This window comes from Strix aluco, chromosome 7 (assembly GCF_031877795.1).
Source record: "Strix aluco isolate bStrAlu1 chromosome 7, bStrAlu1.hap1, whole genome shotgun sequence".
Taxonomy (NCBI): Eukaryota; Metazoa; Chordata; class Aves; order Strigiformes; family Strigidae; genus Strix; species Strix aluco.
In genome coordinates, this window is record NC_133937.1 from 5,149,115 (window position 1) to 5,166,636 (window position 17,522).

Sequence of the window (17,522 nt, forward strand, 5' to 3'; positions counted from 1 at the left end):
GAGGGGCCGGTCGTGCCCTCCAGTCTGTGTCCCTCAGGGTGCCCGGCGGCCTCGGCCACGGCCACGGCCACGGCCACGGCCACGGCTTGGGCGCATGCAATGGCTGTCCGCCTCAACTCCGCAGCTGTGGTCAACCCGCGGCAGGCGGGACCCAGCGGGAACCTAGCCCAGCTCCGGGCTTCGTCAGTCCCTCAGCGCGGGGCGGGCTGGCCCGGGCGCTGTGGTGGAAGGGCCCGCTAGAGCGTTCTGGAGCTGGTAGCAAGCGACGCAAGAGAGAGGTTAAAATATTTTTCTAAATCAGTGCTGAGCGCTGAATGGAAGGAGGCTTGAGTCCATGTCCGCGCTGGGAAGTGACGGGAGGGGGGGCGCTGGCTCCTCCTGCCGCTAGGGAAACATTAACTTAGAGTTCTGCTGTCACTCGGGGATAAAGCAGGTTAGAAAGTACCTTGCAGAAAACAGCTTAAGACTTAAATAGGCGCAAACGACAATGCAAATTCCAATTTTTACGGTTGATGCATTTACAAACCGGCCATTTTCTGGAAATCCTGCCGCAGTTTGTCTGCTTGAAAATGTAAGTTAAAAAAAATAACTTTTATGAGGGACTGCAGTGGCATTTACCAGTTCTGTACTTGGCCTGAGCACTCAGCACGGCACTAGACTTTGCTTCCTTTACTCAGGATTTCTTGCAAGCGTTGTTTGCTGTTGCTCCCGATTAGAGAAATTAGCACAGCAGTACTTTTTTTTTTTTTTTTTTTTTTTCCCGTCGGAACGATTTCATGAACATGCTTTGTATTTTTTGTGGGTTTAATTTTTTTGTAAGGAACATACTGGTTTTATTCTAACCGAGTTAAGTCAAAAAGAAATGGCTTGATTTCTTAAGCCAATGGATTCAGAATTAAATGGAAACGAAATGCAATAACTGAATCAGTACTCAACAGTTTTTGAATGAATTGTTAAAATGTGGGTTTTGATGTGGGTTGGTTTTTTTTTTTCCCCTTTTTCTTTTTTTTCTTCTCTTTCTATGGAAGGAGAGAGGAGGAGTATAGATCTGGGTCTGAGTCTTTCACCTTTAGTGTGTCAGGTTCAGCTTTAGCAAAGTTTAAACAACCAGTTTTTATTGCTTTGAAGTTGCATGGTAGTTTTAGTGCAATTGACAGTAGTCATCATTCTCATGAAGGTGTTGTGAACAGTTGGTACTAATTGGTACACTTTTGACAATTTCTACCAAAAAACTGATTATTAAACTGGTTTAGAAATTTGCAGGCCTTATTTGTATAGTAACACTTGATGAAAATTGTGAGTATGAAAATATATGTAGAGCAGTCAATGCTAGGAGCTTGTATTGACAATATGAATCCTTTCTAAATGTTCCTAAGCCTGTCTAGGTTTCATACAGTATAGCCTACTTACCAGATCAGCTGAAGTTAGGACTGAGAACATCTCCCTTCAGATGTGATTTTGACCCCCTAAAATCTAAATACTCCCTCTCAGACTGCACTTTAAAACTATGAGCTTCTAATTGCATTTTCATATTATTTTTACTTTATTACATTAATACATTGTGAGGGCAACTTAATTGCATGTTGCTTTTGGAGTGTTGAGGTTTTAAAGTTTTTTTCTACAGTACTTGGGGCTAGAGGCTTCAGTGTCAGAGTTAAAGCTGAGATTCAATTAAAGCACAGATCCTAATTTGTAGTTTTATTCTAATCTCCAAGAAAGTGTGGTGCACCTAGCAGCAATATTTCTGTTCCCCGTTCCCTTCAGAGTCTCAGCAGACGGTTTACAAAAACGGTTGCGAATAATGCCAGAATGGCAAAACAAGCCCCTCCTGTGTTTCAGAAGTGCCACAGGATGGCAGTAGTTCAATAAAGTTCTATTATTTTTAATAACATTTTGGTTGGTCTTTGTTCTGGTTTAGTATCTTTTTAGTATGTAATTGGCAGAACTATTTTTCTGAGGAGAGATGCTTATTATGGTAAAAAGTTAGAGTGTTGTTTTCTTGTAGAGAATTCAATCTGCACATACCGGTCTATTGCATCGGTAATTGTTTCCTACCTGTAGTATGGGATCACTGGCTGAAAAGGATTAAAGTTATTAAGAGAAATAAGTAAAGTTAGCAGGGCAAGTTTTTATCTGTCAGAGGTTGAACCTGACCAGGTGCACTTAGTACTTTGTTTCATTTCTGTTTCTGTCTTTTAAAGACCAAATTCTCAAAGCTGGCCAGTCAGCGTAATGGTGGGGAAAGAGCAATGGAACAAGGGTGAAGTAGAATTTTATACAATCGCTTCAGCTCACGTATCCTGGGATCAGCGTTCACTGGTTTAAATCTGCAGGCAGTTAGAGCAGAACGGAGTGAGCTCCAGCATTTTTGGTTTTCGGTTTATCTCCTCTCAGTTTCTACTGACTTAGCATATTGTTCCCGTTGTTCAAAGAGTGCTATCGAGGGTACAGCCCTAACCGCTGATCAGCCATCTTGGCCGTGGCCCCAGCCATTACTGCATGCCTCTTGCTGGCGTGGATTTTTCAGAGTCATAGAAAGAGACTTGTAGTTATTTTCAGATTATGTTAATAAGGACTTCTCAGTGTGATTTTAATCATGGCTTTTAAAAAAGATTTGTGTTCATGGAAAAACTGAGTTTATTTTTTTGATTTCATTTTCCATGTATTCCAAGAATTTGTAAACTAATAGGACAGATATTAGAACTGCCCAGGTATCACAACAATTGAACTAGTTATCCTGCTTTATGCTTAAAGCTTCTTTTACTTTCAAAAGTGTTTTGAACTAAAAATGAATCTATGGTTTATTATAATAGAAAATGAAATTACTGTATTTATTTGACAGTTTGATTCAGCATTTTTTGGCCTGCTTTTAATTAGATTTGTTGTTTTATCATTAGGACTTGGATGAAGATTTGCACCAAAAAATTGCAACAGAAATGAACCTTTCAGAAACTGCTTTCATCAGAAAACTGCACCCTGGAGATGACTTTACCAAAAGTGAGTGGTTCTCTTTACCCTCCAAAATCTCTTGCAAGGGAATAGGAAGACTCTGTGGTGCATTTATAAGGAACGATGCTAATTTGTAAAACAGCCAAAGCACAATCTCAGAGTTCTGATGTATCTTGCTCAAGATAATATTAATAAGCTGTTTGCACATGGATTATTTAAAGTATTTGTGCTGCATATCAAATTCATTTTACAATATACAAACATTTATTATTCATAAATTAGCCCATTTGTTTTAGTGCCTTTTACTAAACAGGCAAGTTGCATACAGAAAATCTCCTAAAAATGCTATGCAAAGATTCTTCAATTAATACTTCCATTACTACTAATAATCTCCAGAGATAATTTCTTATTATACAAGCAGAAGAGTAGAGATAGAACATACTTATACCATACGCACAAGACTGCAAAGTGAGTAGAATCTGGCTTGGCTGTAGAAGATCATTGCTGAGGTAACTGTAAGCTATTACTCGAGTTTGTCACAAAATCTCATAAGCTGTCTGTGGAGCCAATACTGGAAAATACAGTTTTCTAACAAAACTGGGAAATCTGAAGTTGCCCAGAACAAACGCTGCTCATTTGTTTGGTTTGAGTGGAGGGACTTCACTGGTGTTCTTTGGTAGGGCACGTATGTATGATCGAAGAGGAAATGGAGAGACATTGGACAAGATAGAAAATATTGGACAAATACAGAGTCCTGTCAGAATTGCTTTGTGGATTAGTTTTCAGCTGAATCAGTTTGCTGAGTCTGCTCACTTTGCAGTTGTGTGGTGGCAGGAGCCGAGGGGCTGGAACCCCACTAGCCTGGAGTTAGGTTCCAGGTTAAGGTATCGTGTTGGCATGCCCTCGCTTTGATACGATGTAGTGGAAGAGAGAGAAACAGCTTTGGGGTTATTGACTGTCTGAAAGAGACCCTAGGACAGTATGCAAAATCCTGTTCTTTATCATTTGGTTGTCCAGGGAGTGGAATTTTGCACAGTCTCTGTAATTAAAGAGGATTTTCTTAAAGTAGTAAGTATCAACACTTACTCCTATTGTTAATATATCGGAATTTGTTGTAGGGTTAGACTAATTGCTTGAATCAAGAAGTGATAACACCTTTCATTTTTCATGTTAACACCTTGCCAATATGCTTAATACATTTATTTATTTTCAAGTCATCCATATCCAACAGCATATAAAATGCCAGTTTCTTTCCCATTAAAGTGCTTTTGATGGGAGTAAAGTTTGTGACATCAGACCCATGCAGCTGCTGAAGAGGGGCACAATTTTTTCACAGGAGTTTAGTCACTGAGCTACACCCAAGAATGTGTGTATTGAGGGGTGGTGGGGGTGAGAGGAGACCAGGAGCATCAGAATGTCATTTATGAGACTATCATCTGCTTCTGGAACATGAACTGGTGTAGTAAGGGCTCCTGGACAAAGAGTATGTTTTTGCAGGAGTATGAGTTTGTGATCAGTGCATTTCATTTAATTTTTAAAAATCTGCATTATTTTAGGAATACATTAATTAGTGAGAGTATGAAACGTCTTCTCCGTCTGAGTGCAGCTGTATGTCTCAAGCATCCAGGCAGGTCCTGGCTCACCGAGCTTCTCTTGTCTCCAGTCGGCCATGGCTGACGCCGTTTCCTCCCGCTTTCAGGCACAACGTCCACTTGGGGGAGCGCATTGACGCCTCAGGGCAGTCTCACAGCTGGGTTCTGCGTCTCTCCTGCCTCAGAGCACTTCTCTGCTGCCGCCATTAGTTTCATCCACTAGGTTTTGTTGGGATTCTATTTGTTTTCATTAAATAGGGGACTGACTTCAATGCACTGTTTTTTTACAGGGGCATTGACAAGACTTGTTCGGGGTTTTTTAAAACTACCATTTGTTTCTTTTACACCTTTTAGTTCTGTTTGTATGGTAATTATTCACTTGAAATATATTTTCATAAGCGTTATCTTAAATGCCATGGTGCAAGAACTCTGTAGAAGCCACAGGAAACCAAGTATAGTGCATTTGGGTTCCAATTTTTTTGGAACAACAAATAGAAATATGATTTCTAGTGAAATGAAGGGTTAGTATACACTAGAGGCTTTTACCAGACTTGACTGGTGGTTTAAGCAAACTAATTCATAACTGACTTAGCTCTGATTATCGTTAACCCAGCCTGCAGGTGTATAAAGATTGTGACTCTGACTTCACAGGTTTCCATAATACACAAGGTCATGGAGGCTTTATCTTCTAAAATCGCTGCTTTATTACAGATTACCACAAACACCACAAAAATCACCATTTGCAAGTATACCTATGATTAATAAAGTGAATATATCTATGTATCTCAAGCTATGACAAATTATTATCAGTGATCAATAGCATGGAAGAATCAATAATAGCAGCAAGAAGTGTATATGTATAATATTACAGGTTACTACAAACTTATCACTGGTCGATAATCAAACTTACCAAGAATGTAGCAGTCAATATTCTTATGATAGATCACTTACATGTGGATATATGTAGATATATAAGTGCATTAAAGAGATTCCAGAGAGGAGGACAAATAGATCCCAGAAGGGGACACAGCCATCCCAGAAGTGGGAGGACAAACCAAACCAAGCCCAGAGGGGGACCAGTAAAGTAAGTCTTACTTCAAAGATGGTCTCTGTCATGGACTCAGCCATGGGTCCCCGGGAAGGATCCATGATCTCGTAGAAAGTTCAGGCAAACCTGTTTAGGAAAGGGAAAACACATGCAGCACAGAAAGTTCTCAGAGAGAGAAGCTCCATTTTGGGTAAAAATTAAGTAATTTTTGTATCGTAGAGATGTAAGAGAATATCGGACACCACCACTTCAAGAAGCCCATAGATGCTGTTAATTTCTATTTTTCACCTGCAATAGCTTATAGATGATGACGTTTTCTACTCTCTCAGACCAATTTTTATCTTTCCAGACAGTTTCCCTGTTTCTTCAGTTAGAAAAGCCAGAGGCAGTTACTGATTCTTACTTTCTTGGGATGTTTTTCCCTTTTTCCAGGCTATTTTTCACCTTTTTAGGTGATAAATTGCTGTTACAGTTTGTTGGTTTTGTGCTTACCGATGGTATCTTAGCATGTCACTGGTTTCTGGCGACCCAGAAGCACTTCAAAGGTGCCAGCTGGGCTTCTCGAGGATGTTTGTGGTTCTCAGGCCTAGTTCCCAGGCCCGCAGGCATTTCTACTTCGCAGTGTCCTTGCTCTTGTAACAAAGTCGCTTTCCTCTGTTGATAGTAGACTCCTGTTGTTGGCCTGACTCAAAAGCAAAAGCTGTTCCAAAAATCAGTACAAAATAGGTTCCTAAAAGTGTGTTTAAGACCAAGACTGATTATAACATGCATTTTGATTAACTGAAATGTCATTACTCGTATAAGGTTTTGAGATAAATTAAGGAACTAGACTTCTTCCACTGAATAACGCTAAATAAACTTTATTTCCAAGGTTCCTGCTTTGGACTCAGATGGTTCACCCCAGCCAATGAAGTTCCTCTCTGTGGTCATGCTACACTTGCAGCAGCTGCTGTGTTGTTTCACGTACAAAGTATGTTTACAAGCTATTTATTACTATAACTTTTTAGAAAATTGACTTCTAATTAAGAAGATCTCTATTTTCTGCAACAAAGGCAATTAATATTCAGAACATTTAGTGAACACATATGGAGATATCTTAGGTATTGTCTTTTACAACTGCTCTGTAATTATAAGGTTGTAGTCTGATGCCTACACTTGGGTTCTGATGCCCTACTATTACTCTTGTTTAAGAAAAGCGCTAACTATGCAAATGTCATCTGGGAGAGGTACAGTAGAATTTGATGAATGGGGAATATTGCTCTTTCTGTTAAAAGGAAACTCCCATTCATTCTAGGAACGTGCAGGAAAGACTCACAGGCAATTGCTGTGTTTATTGTCCTCAGCAGATTATTTATTGAGTTAGTTGGGAGTTTTGTCTCAGAATACAGCTTTACTGTAGTTATTACATTTTAGCTGCATGATGAACTTTTTGTGAATATACTGAGCTACTCTAAGAGCTAGAATAATTTAGATTCAAATTCTTGTGTTTAATAATGTTGCAATATTTTCTCTCTAGAAAACACAAATTCAGTTCTCACGTTCATGACGCTGAGTGGGGAATTAAAAGCCAGACGAGTGGAGGGTCATATTGTCCTGGACTTGCCACTTTACTTCACCTACCCACAGGTCAGTCAAAGCTTTGTTATGAAAGGCTTTCAAGGGAAGTAAGTGCTTATGTCTGTATGGGTATGTAAGTATAGCTGTCTATCGATAGCTGGGTAGATACATACATATATATGTTCTATTTTTTACAGTGTGTTTTTTTTTTTTGCTTCAGGTACTTCAGGAAGTAGAAGAGTTAATAAAGGTAAAAAAAGTATATGTGGTCTTAGAAGCACATTTATAAGAGCTATACTTATTTTTGTGTATTAAAATGGCTGAAAAGTGGCAGCATGGCATTGCTTGATGTACTAAACTTTAAAGGTCTGAGTCATGCAGCTCAGGAAATGGAATTCTCCAAAATGCTGCAGCTGAACTTTTGTCTTTCACTGCTATCGACTGGAGTGTCAGTATTTATTTCATTGGCATTTTCAGCCTATTGTCTGCATGTGAGGTCAATCTAGTGTCCTTGCCCTCTTCAGGTCCCTGAATTTCTTTCCAAATTGATATATACGGAGCTGTTAGCACCAGCCATACCCATTCATGCACTTAGTGCATTTACTTTTCTTGCTTGCGTGTACTTGAGGGCTGCATGAAAGATCTTGCATAAGCCCTGATCTAGCAGGGTATTTGTTCAATGCGAATGTAAGGAAATAGTATTTCATATTCAAATGACAATGTGTTTCTTTGTCCCCTTTCACTTTTCCACCAGGCAGCTGTTGGTGACATGGTTGTTCAAGATCTCCGTTATTCTCCTGACACAAAGAAACTCTTAGTCCGCCTCAGTGATGCTTATGAAAGGTGTCTTATACTTTTTTTTTAAAATCAAGTGTACAGAAATTGAGTTGATTGTTAAATTTCTATTCCTTACATACTAGGCTCTTTTAGCTAGTTTTAAAACAGGTGGGGATTAAAAACTCTAATTTAAACTCCTGTGTTAAATAGTTATTTTATCTTCTAATGTGAGCTTAATGAACCTGCAAAGCTGAATAAGATCAGTCTGAAATCTATCTCCAAGAAAAGGAGGTGTAGAAAACAGTTTTAAGGATGGTGTATTTTTGCCATCTGAGTAAAAAAATGATCCAGTAACCTAGCAGGAAATTAGGAGTCTTGCTTCTCAAATGAAGAAGTCATAGTTGCATAGCTATAGAGATCCGTGTAGCGAGACAGGGCACGTTGCCAGAACGCCATGGGTTCTTGTTCCCATTTGACTATAATCTGCTTACACAGACTTAACAGCATTATAAGTAGCTTTATAGGGGAAATTCCAATTCAAATCATTCCAAAGCATTTGTTAATCTCAGAGAGCTGAATTTCATTGTTAAGTCAAGTATGATTTGGATATATATTGCTGAAACACAACTTCTTTACACAGGCCCAATTACTATTATTTTCACTTGAAATTTGGCCTAACTAATGTTTAAAGATTGGGCTAGTGGGTAGATGGAAATATCCTCAGCTGAGTACTTATTATTTTTACTCTTTCAAACTTTATTTTGTAGGGAGGTATCTGCAACTTCACCGACTTGAGGCTGTTGTAGAGTGCTTTAGAATCCCATGGTGTTAGTTATTTGCTTGTTCTGAAATGGAGGGCTTACTCTTTGCATTCTTTAGTGATGAAATACTCTTCAATGATTAAAAAGTTGCATCAAAAGTGTGTTCTTTTGTAGCTAATATTCCAGGATGCTCTGTTTTCAGAAATAAATAGGAAGTGCATGGCTTGAACTTTTTTCTCTATTCACTCAGAGTCTATTATAATCAGGGTAGTCTTCTGTCAAATGACATTGGGAGGACAATTCTAGGAATCTTGTCTCCTCTAACTTTTTACTGTGTCTGTTTTGGGATTGTAGAGAAGAAGATTTTTGTAGTTTTATGTTTCTTTTCAATACTTAAGCTCATGTAAAATGAAGAATATCAGCTATTAAAGTTCTGTGATTATATTCAAGGTCTGTGTTGGAAGAACTGCAAGTGAGCGCACAAAGCTTTTTGTCAGCTGAAAAGACAGGAAAGGTGAAAGGACTCATACTCACTCTTAAGGGAAATTCCAGTGGAAAACATAAAGGCCATGATTTTTACTCCAGATATTTTTCACCTTGGTATGGAGTTCTGGAAGACCCTGTTACAGGTGTGTGTTTTTGTGATAAGCAACTCTCTAACTCTTGTTTCAGTTCAGTTAAAAGGTTCTTATTAAACTTCATGAGTGTACTTTGGAGTCTTATAAATTACTGTTTTATATGGACAGCAGGAGTGTGCTCATTAAACTGGAAACTTTCATGACTGATACCAGCTCATTCAGAAAAAATTCTTGCTGTCATCAGGCCAGATATTGCTGTGTCTCTTTCAGATTTTTTCCCTGAACTATTCCAGTTAGAGAAAAGCGAGAGACTAGTTTGGTATTGAATAGATGTTGCAGAAGTTCATAGCCACTTCTGTTCGTGTCCTGTATTTTTTTTGCACTTCAGCTGAGATCTCCTCTAGTTTCATGACATTTATGGTGGATTTTCTCAGGCCCATGAATAATATGAACTTGGCTAGTTGTATATTGAGGGACATTTAACAGGTTTGTTCTCTGCCCGTTCGTGTGATGTTCCACTTAGTAGGTGTGATGATTACTGCAGAATGATGTTATTTGCTTAGGTACCAGTTAATCACAGGTTAATTATTAGGCAGCTGAGAACTTGGTCAAAATTGCTTATTAAGAGTTTTGCTTAAGAAAGAGAAAACTTTCTTTCTTGGAACAATGGTAGTTATTCAGCACTCCTAGCAGAAAGAAAGGTTTACAAAGACATACGAGCCGCGTATTTCAGTTATTTCTTAAGCTTTCGGTCCCATTTTCCACATAAAGACGGGGACAGAGTCTTGTGGACATATCTAATCACAGAGCTCATTCCTTAGGACTTCTGGGAAGACTAGTATTGATATGTAGGAAAAGCTGGAAGTTTCCTGTATCTCTGAGATTTTTCTAGGCTTGTTATAGCTCACTGTTGCTTGTCTTCTATCTTTAAGTGTCGTTTCTTTTATAGAAACTAATCTTTTTATTGTGTAGCTGAAGTATACTTTTAACAGTGTTAGGGCTTTGTATTATATTTCTTTTGTAATGATTTCTTAATAATGCTACATGCCCTGGTGTCCTTGAGCCCTGATAATTATAGTTACTTCACAGCAGGGTTTCCAGCAGAGTGTCTTTGCCCCTAGCTGCTAATGTAGACTGAAGCAGCGTGACTAGCTATGAAGCTGAGAAGTCATCCGAAGTTTTTAAGCCATCTGCCGATCAGGAAACAAGAAATTGGTATTTTAGTTTTCAGAAGCTGGGGTGAGACCTTAAAGATCTCCTTGAGTTACATCCTGATACTTAACAGCATTCAGTTTTGTTGTGAAAAACTGTTAGGAGAGGAAATACTTTTGTTTTACACTGTGACTTCTATCTGTTTGTTCTTAAAAAATACCGAAAAGCCTATTCAGATTTTTTGATGAGTAGCTTTTCATGTTTCATTGAATAACCACATTTAGATGAATAATATTTTGAGTTTAATATTTTGAGATTCTGTTATTAGGAAACTTCACTTTTGGTAAACAAATGAGTACTTTGGCTCAATTTAATCAATACTATTTGTTATTCCTGCCAGTTTGTGGCTAATCATGAAACCCTGGGCTAGGCAAAATTTCCACTGAAGCCAGAGGATGAGGAAGTAATATGGCTTTATCATAACTAAATGAAATTATAAAGCCTTAAGTTCTGTCTACTGTGAAAACTCTTAGGTTTTTTTGTCCTAAAAACACTTGTGGCCCTTAATTTGTTTATGGCATTTACATTTTGAATGTGCTTGCTCTATAAAGTAGCGATTCTAATTTAATTCTGTACTTTGTTTTCCAATTTCTTTTAAGGATCTGCCCATGCTGTTCTAAGCAGCTACTGGTCAGAGCAGCTGGGGAAGAAAGAAATGCTTGGTAAGAGAAACTGTTTTCTTGCAAAACTGTCCATTTCTGTAAACGCTACTCACTAAAAAATAAAAAGTAATATTATTGATACACTCCAAACTGTAGAAATAACTCCCTATCCATTTTCTCAATATGAATAGAACATTATGTAGTATTTTGTGAGTGAGGTAATCTTTAAGAAATTGCTTTCTTTTCTACCCACCAACATGACACATCATGCCTGCAGGGAGTCTGAAGTATCAGTTTCTGGATTGTAACGCTCTGCAGTTAGTTTTTGATTTCAGCTTTGGACTTTAGTTCTCGTGACCCTTCATCATAACTGAGGCTTGGTGAACTTCAGATGATGTTTTTGTGTTTTGATTGAATTTTACTTCTTGGTCTTTATGGCTTGCGTTTTGGGTATTGGGAAAAGGTACTGGTATTTTCATTCAGGATGTGTACTTTTCAGTACAATTTGGGCAGTGTTTTCCTTTCCCCTCATGTATATTAAAATGAGACTGAAAAAGTCATATGGTTTCTGCCTGATTTTGGACTTTTCTTGAGAATTACTCCAGATTAATCCCTTCAGTGACTTCTTTAGGAAACTTAGGGTTTAGAATAGCTAGTGTTATTATAGCTAGTTAAGAAGAGGTGATGTATTTTTAACATTCAGATTCTACATACAGAATGTGCTTTATGGTACAGGGTTTTTCTGGTTTCTGATACATCTATATTTAGGTATGAAGATCAGTTTTCCTCAGGATGATGATCTTTTACATGGTAGCAAGGAAGAATGTAAGAAAGAATAGTCACTTATGTTACAAGAACAGAAAGAATTTGGCTGACCTTAAATATATAAGAATGGGGACAAGATACATGGGCATGGGCAAATTTTATTTGTTTGTGATTTAATTTGCAGTCTTACTTTGAAATGATTAAGCCTTAAAGGAATTTGAGATGGCTGGACCTCTGAAGTCAAAGAACATCTAGATTTATTGATATTCTTTCAATCAATGAGATATGCTTATTAGATCACGTATTTGTTGTTAAGAAAGAAACTGAAGAACTTGGTGGAAAAAACCGAGAGAAACTGTTCATACATGACAACACTAGATAAAGAGGCATTGGGTGTCTGCTTCTCATGTTTCTAGTGCTTTGCTAGAGAATGGAAGAACAACAGAAGCAATACAAAATAGCCTAGTCCCTGTCTAGGGGGGAGCAGGGGGCAGGGGATTACAGTTCTTTTGTGCACCTGACAACAATTAAGTCTTTGGCAACATTTAGTTTAGAGCAGAGATTGGAACCTTGAACTAATAAGGTTCCTCGTCCATAAAAGTAAACACTTTTCCAAACAAACAGCTTCCTTGATTATCAGCCTTCCTATATTTGGTCAAATGAATCTCCAAATGGATTTTCTTGAGAATGATAAGCTCTTTAAAAGATCTGTTTGCGCTCCATAGCTCAGTGTGGTAATCCACAATGACTGAGACCTTCTCCATCGTGGACTGAAGGAAAGGTTTAACATTCTGAAGATCTCATATTTGCATTAACATCGCACAAATCTGTGACAATTTCCATAATGTTGGGGGGAAGAATCCCAACGTATTTTCTGAAAAGGAGAAACTGTCTTTGGTAATGCATCCGTATGGACTGGCTGTTTCTCAGAAGATTTTGACATTTTCGGATGTTAATGTGGAATTTGAAACTTCCATGCTATCTATAGACACTGCTTCTTTAAGTAATCAAACAGGCAGAAATTCCGTCTGTATTTTTAGGTGATACTTTCTACCTGTTTTGCATTTTCATGTATTTTGTATGTACTGTGCCATTTCCTCTTTTAGAGAAACTATCTCAGGCAGTAAAGGCAATTGATACTGTAATCAGCTTCTTTAATGTGTTTATCAGAAAAAAAATAGTCCTATCTTCCCAGAAGATAGATTTTTTTGTTTTAATTTCATGCATATATGTCTTCAAACTTCTTTTGTGGTAGAAATCATATAGAATAGATTTAAATAGAAAAGTTAATTTGACATTTGATCAACATGTAGTCTTATGAGAAGTAGCTTTTCCTTACATACACATGACCGAGGGGTATCAGGTAGTACTAGGGCTAATTCTATTACTAATGAGATTATTTGGAAAAGACGGCTGACAATCAAGAAGATTCCATGTCACCAAAGATTAATGAATAAGAGCATCTTTTGACTTTTTAGAAAACTTTGCAGTAGCTTCTGTAATATCCGATACCTTTTATTGCAAGAATAAAGGAAGATTTTTCTTCCATAAAATGAAAGATCTGTTAGTTCCAAAATAGATCAGATATGAAATAGTATAAAAATGAGGAACATTAAATCTATTGTCAAATCTCTCGGGGTATTGTGACCTCTAGGAGGAGGTCAGCTGCATCTTTGCTGAAGTATCAGACATAATTTCCTGGTTTTGGCTTCTCTTCCTACTTTTATTAAACCAAATTGTCAAGTAATGACCACACCCAGCAACTACAAAGAGAATTTTCCAGTCTTTTTACAAGGTGAAATACTTTATGATCTTTCTTGAAACTATTCTACATATCCTTGAATTTAAGCTGAGTGTTGAATCAGAGTTCAGTATCAGTCCTTGCCTTTTTTTCATTTCAAGAGTCTCTGCAGTATTTAAAAAAATACAATCTCTCATATCGGATGTATAGACCTTCATAATTACTAAGAAGTACAATATTTAGCAACTGTCTCTGTATCCAGCCCTTCACATAGTTTTCAAATTTCTAAGATAACATTTATAAACATGCTTAAGGAATTTGATATATTCAAACAGATTATAGAGAACTTTCCAAATTATTGTGAAGAAAAGGGGCTGTATCCAGGACTGAGCTTTTTTGAGCTGTGTCTGAGAGATTGTTTTAAAGCATACAGTATATATGCCATCTGTTAGAGATCCTGTGCTCTGTCAGCATCTGAATACAACCTCTACCCAATTTACAAATTGTGGGTTTGTGAGGAAAAACATGCCCTTTGGCTTTGAATAACTTTTGTAGTAGTTGGAAGTTCACTGAGTAAGAAGACTCTGAACATTAATGACTCTTTTCCATTTACAGCCTTTTACAAAAACAACACTATATAAATCTCAAACCTTTGCTAAATGCCAGGCTGAACCAGACCATTTTCGGATCAAGTAGTTGCACAACTAAAATTGGACTACTGAAACAAGTCTGCAGACTCAGTATGCTGAGTGAGCATTGTCGTCCCACCTGTATATGACTAAACAGTTTAGCCAAAAGTTTAGTTCTGTAACTATTTACAAGCGGAAGGCTATTGCTACTTAAACGTTATCCTGCTGTATTAAATTACATATTCGGGATTATATAAATCAATATCTGTTCCTGTATGTGTAGGAATTTGGTCTCAGTTTATGGCAGCTGAAGGAGCATCTATGTTTCTTTGTAGACTTTCTCCACGGCCTGCTTGAGCTTTATTTACTCATTAGCCAAACGCATTCTTTGAACCTAATATCTACTTCAGATGTTCAATACCGGTAAAGTGGTTCTCTCTTATGCAGATAATACTCGGTGTTCTTCCTTCTTACCTACAGAAACTGTCTATCCTATGGATGGGAGAATTCAAGACTTCTTTAGGAAAGGAAACATGGTTGGCTACATCGCAGCAAACTATCCTTCACTACTTGTGTTAATTAATGTTTTTGTCAGACTCAGTAGACAAGTTCTAGTCTGATACACACCCTCAGCTAATCATCTGTAAAGACAAATTCATCCAGGGTATCCCTGGTGCTGTTTGCTTTCTGGAGACAGAGACCTCATTTCCCTGAGTTTTCATGGATTTTTAAATAATTTATGATAGATAGTTTTTTAACTGTGGATTCTTGTTTCCATTTAGCTTTTCAGTGTTCCCGCCGTGGCGGAGAGTTGAAGATTTCACTGCGTAATGATGGAAGAGTTGATATTGCGGGGCAAATTGCTATTGTATTAAAAGGAAACCTGACTTTCTGAAGAAATCGACACTGATCTCCCACACCTTCAAATTACTCATATTATGCTGATTATATCTTAGCTCTAGGCAGTGAATCACCACTGTCCTCAAAAGTCTTTGATTACTTATTGTCCATTTAAAAAAAAATTGCTTGAATATGCTCACTTCTAATCTTCAAGATCCTTGCTATTGTTTTCTTCACTTTCATCTTGCCACTTCATATGTACGCCGACGTCAGAAAATGTCCGAGGACAGCTATCTTGTTTTTCTGCTGTTAAATGAGTCTGTTCCTTATTTCCAAATTCTATGTTAAAAACAATTCCTTCTTCCTAGATTAAATTGTATACTTTTCTGATGGATAAAATAATCAAACTTTTTCCATATTCAGTCATTTTCCATGAAATCTGACTACAGTCCTTTTAAAAAAAAAAATCTCTGCCATATATTGAAATGATGCTCATATGTTCATTAATTTACTTGAATTAAAAATATGAAAAATATAAATAGTTTAGAAATATGCTTTATGGTTCTCTTTTATGAACAGTATTTTTCAAAGATGAATGGTATTGCAGTGGCCCATAGTACTGCTGCTTAGTCAATATTTTTAATTAAAGTTTTAGTAGAAAGATTTAAGAGATTGACATAGTGACATAAAACTGGTTAAAATCTGAAAGAAAGCTTTATTGGTTACAGCAGTGTCATTTACTTTTCAAAGACTGAAGATTTGCTCCTAAATTAAAAGTTTCTTCTGTATTTTCTTCATGAAGTGTACTGCTTCAGATTTTGTCACTTTTTCCTTTAGTGTTCTTTTCTTTCTCTGGATCTTTTAGGAATATTGAACTGTTTCAGTTACTCTAGCTAAAACTCTGTTTTCCCTTTCAAATCAGTTTCATCCTAAGCTTTGCTTTAGTTCTTTGCAATATTTCAGGATGAAGTATTCTGAACTCAGAGGCATTTTCATATTGTGGAACAGCTGGATGTCAGCCCTTTATAAATGATGAGGAACTTAGTTGTGCCAAGTTCCCCTATTTCCAGTTATTTTGAATCTATCATAACTTGTAACTTACATCTTTCTTAAGTGCGAGTAGCTGAAGACAAATAACAGTGTGAGAATCCTAGGATTCATTTGAAATGAAAGTTTCTAGCTCCTGCTGCTACGCAGAACATATGGAATATATGATTTAAATGCACTGCAAAGCTCAAGAGCTAGGTGGCAAGCAAAAGGAATCTCCAGATGGAAATGCATGTTCTTCCCTGTTCAATCTTGCTGAAGTTCATGGACCTGAAGTGTGGCTTATAAACACGGACTCATCATCAGATGCCAGGCACGGCTATGGAGGCAGTTTAACAGTGATGTTGCCATGGCGTATTTAGTGGCCGCCTTGACCTTGCCTTCTCAGAAAGCAGGTTGATCACTTTCTGGCTAGTGACCTGGATCTTCTTGAGAAGCAATCCTGCAAGCTTGTTTTGCTGCATTTGCTGCTTCCTACTGGCTTATGCAAAGAGTGAATCTGAGATGCTTTGGGAAAAAAGCCCCTTCCTTAAGAATATAAATGAAATAAAGAAGCAATTATTGTTCACCCATCCAGATCTAACAAATAGGCAGTACAATTATTTTTTTACTCAAGGGGACTAATAATGAACAAAGCCCAGTAAATTTTGAATATACTTGCTATCTAAATTTCCTGACCAAACCAATATCTTTGCTGCTTAATGCATTTTTTTTTTTAAAGTTTACTACTACTTTGTCCCTATTTCTGTTCACGATAGAAAAATCACCAGAGCTCAGGTGGGAGACTATGCAGTAATGTGTTTGTAATCAACAGATTAGTTAATCAGCCATGATTTATTAATGATGAATTAATTATACCTGATTGTGCAGTTCTGCTGCCTAAATGGAGCTTTAAAGGAGTTATTTTATTAATCATCATTGTGCTAATTGCAGACACTTACAGAAGGATTGCTAATTAAACATGCAACCATATGCAAAACAAGCAAGGCTGCTGAGAGTGGCAAGAAAAAGAGCACTCATTTTCTGAGTAGCAACTTTATTCTCATGAAACACTCTGTAGTTGACCTGGTCATCCTAATTACTCACCAAGATTTATTTTAATACATTGCACATTTTCAGTCAACAGTAGAGGAAATCAGTTGTTTTGACAAATTCTGTCCGTCTTTCCTAGTGCAAAAAATAGGTTATGTGAACTTCAGGTAAGATTATTTAGAATTTTTGTGGCCTTGTTTCATGTTTTCATGTGAAGGATTTACCTGTGGGTTTTATTAGCTGTATATAGTTAATCTAATTTAACTATCTTTGAGCAAGATCCTGAATGTGAGGTTACCTTAGCACCAAATGAAATGTCTGATTACACTTGAAATGAGGATTCAGACTTAAAATTGTATGAGTTTCACATCAAGAAAGAGAGGAACACAGTT

The 17,522-nt window shown here is 37.3% G+C and overlaps 1 protein-coding gene across 1 annotated transcript; it reads left to right on the plus strand.

The window, feature by feature from the left end:
- The first annotated feature begins 227 nt into the window (after nt 1–227).
- Nucleotides 228–15,848, plus strand: PBLD (phenazine biosynthesis like protein domain containing). Its single transcript, XM_074830008.1, has 9 exons — nt 228–571; nt 2,898–2,997; nt 6,461–6,559; nt 7,106–7,215; nt 7,367–7,396; nt 7,901–7,989; nt 9,135–9,313; nt 11,074–11,136; nt 14,994–15,848. Exons 1-9 carry the CDS (start codon nt 488–490, stop codon nt 15,104–15,106), a joined length of 867 nt encoding a protein of 288 aa, XP_074686109.1. The 5' UTR covers nt 228–487; the 3' UTR covers nt 15,107–15,848.
- Nucleotides 15,849–17,522: the final 1,674 nt, after the last annotated feature.

Excerpts from the sequence above, each read along its gene's own strand:
- PBLD (XM_074830008.1), top strand. The coding sequence starts at position 488 with ATGCAAATTCCAATTTTTACGGTTGATGCATTTACAAACCGGCCATTT. Across the intron at positions 6,560-7,105 it reads TGTGTTGTTTCACGTACAAA|AAAACACAAATTCAGTTCTC; the intron begins GTATGTTTACAA and ends TTTTCTCTCTAG. Across the intron at positions 7,216-7,366 it reads TTTACTTCACCTACCCACAG|GTACTTCAGGAAGTAGAAGA; the intron begins GTCAGTCAAAGC and ends TTTTTGCTTCAG.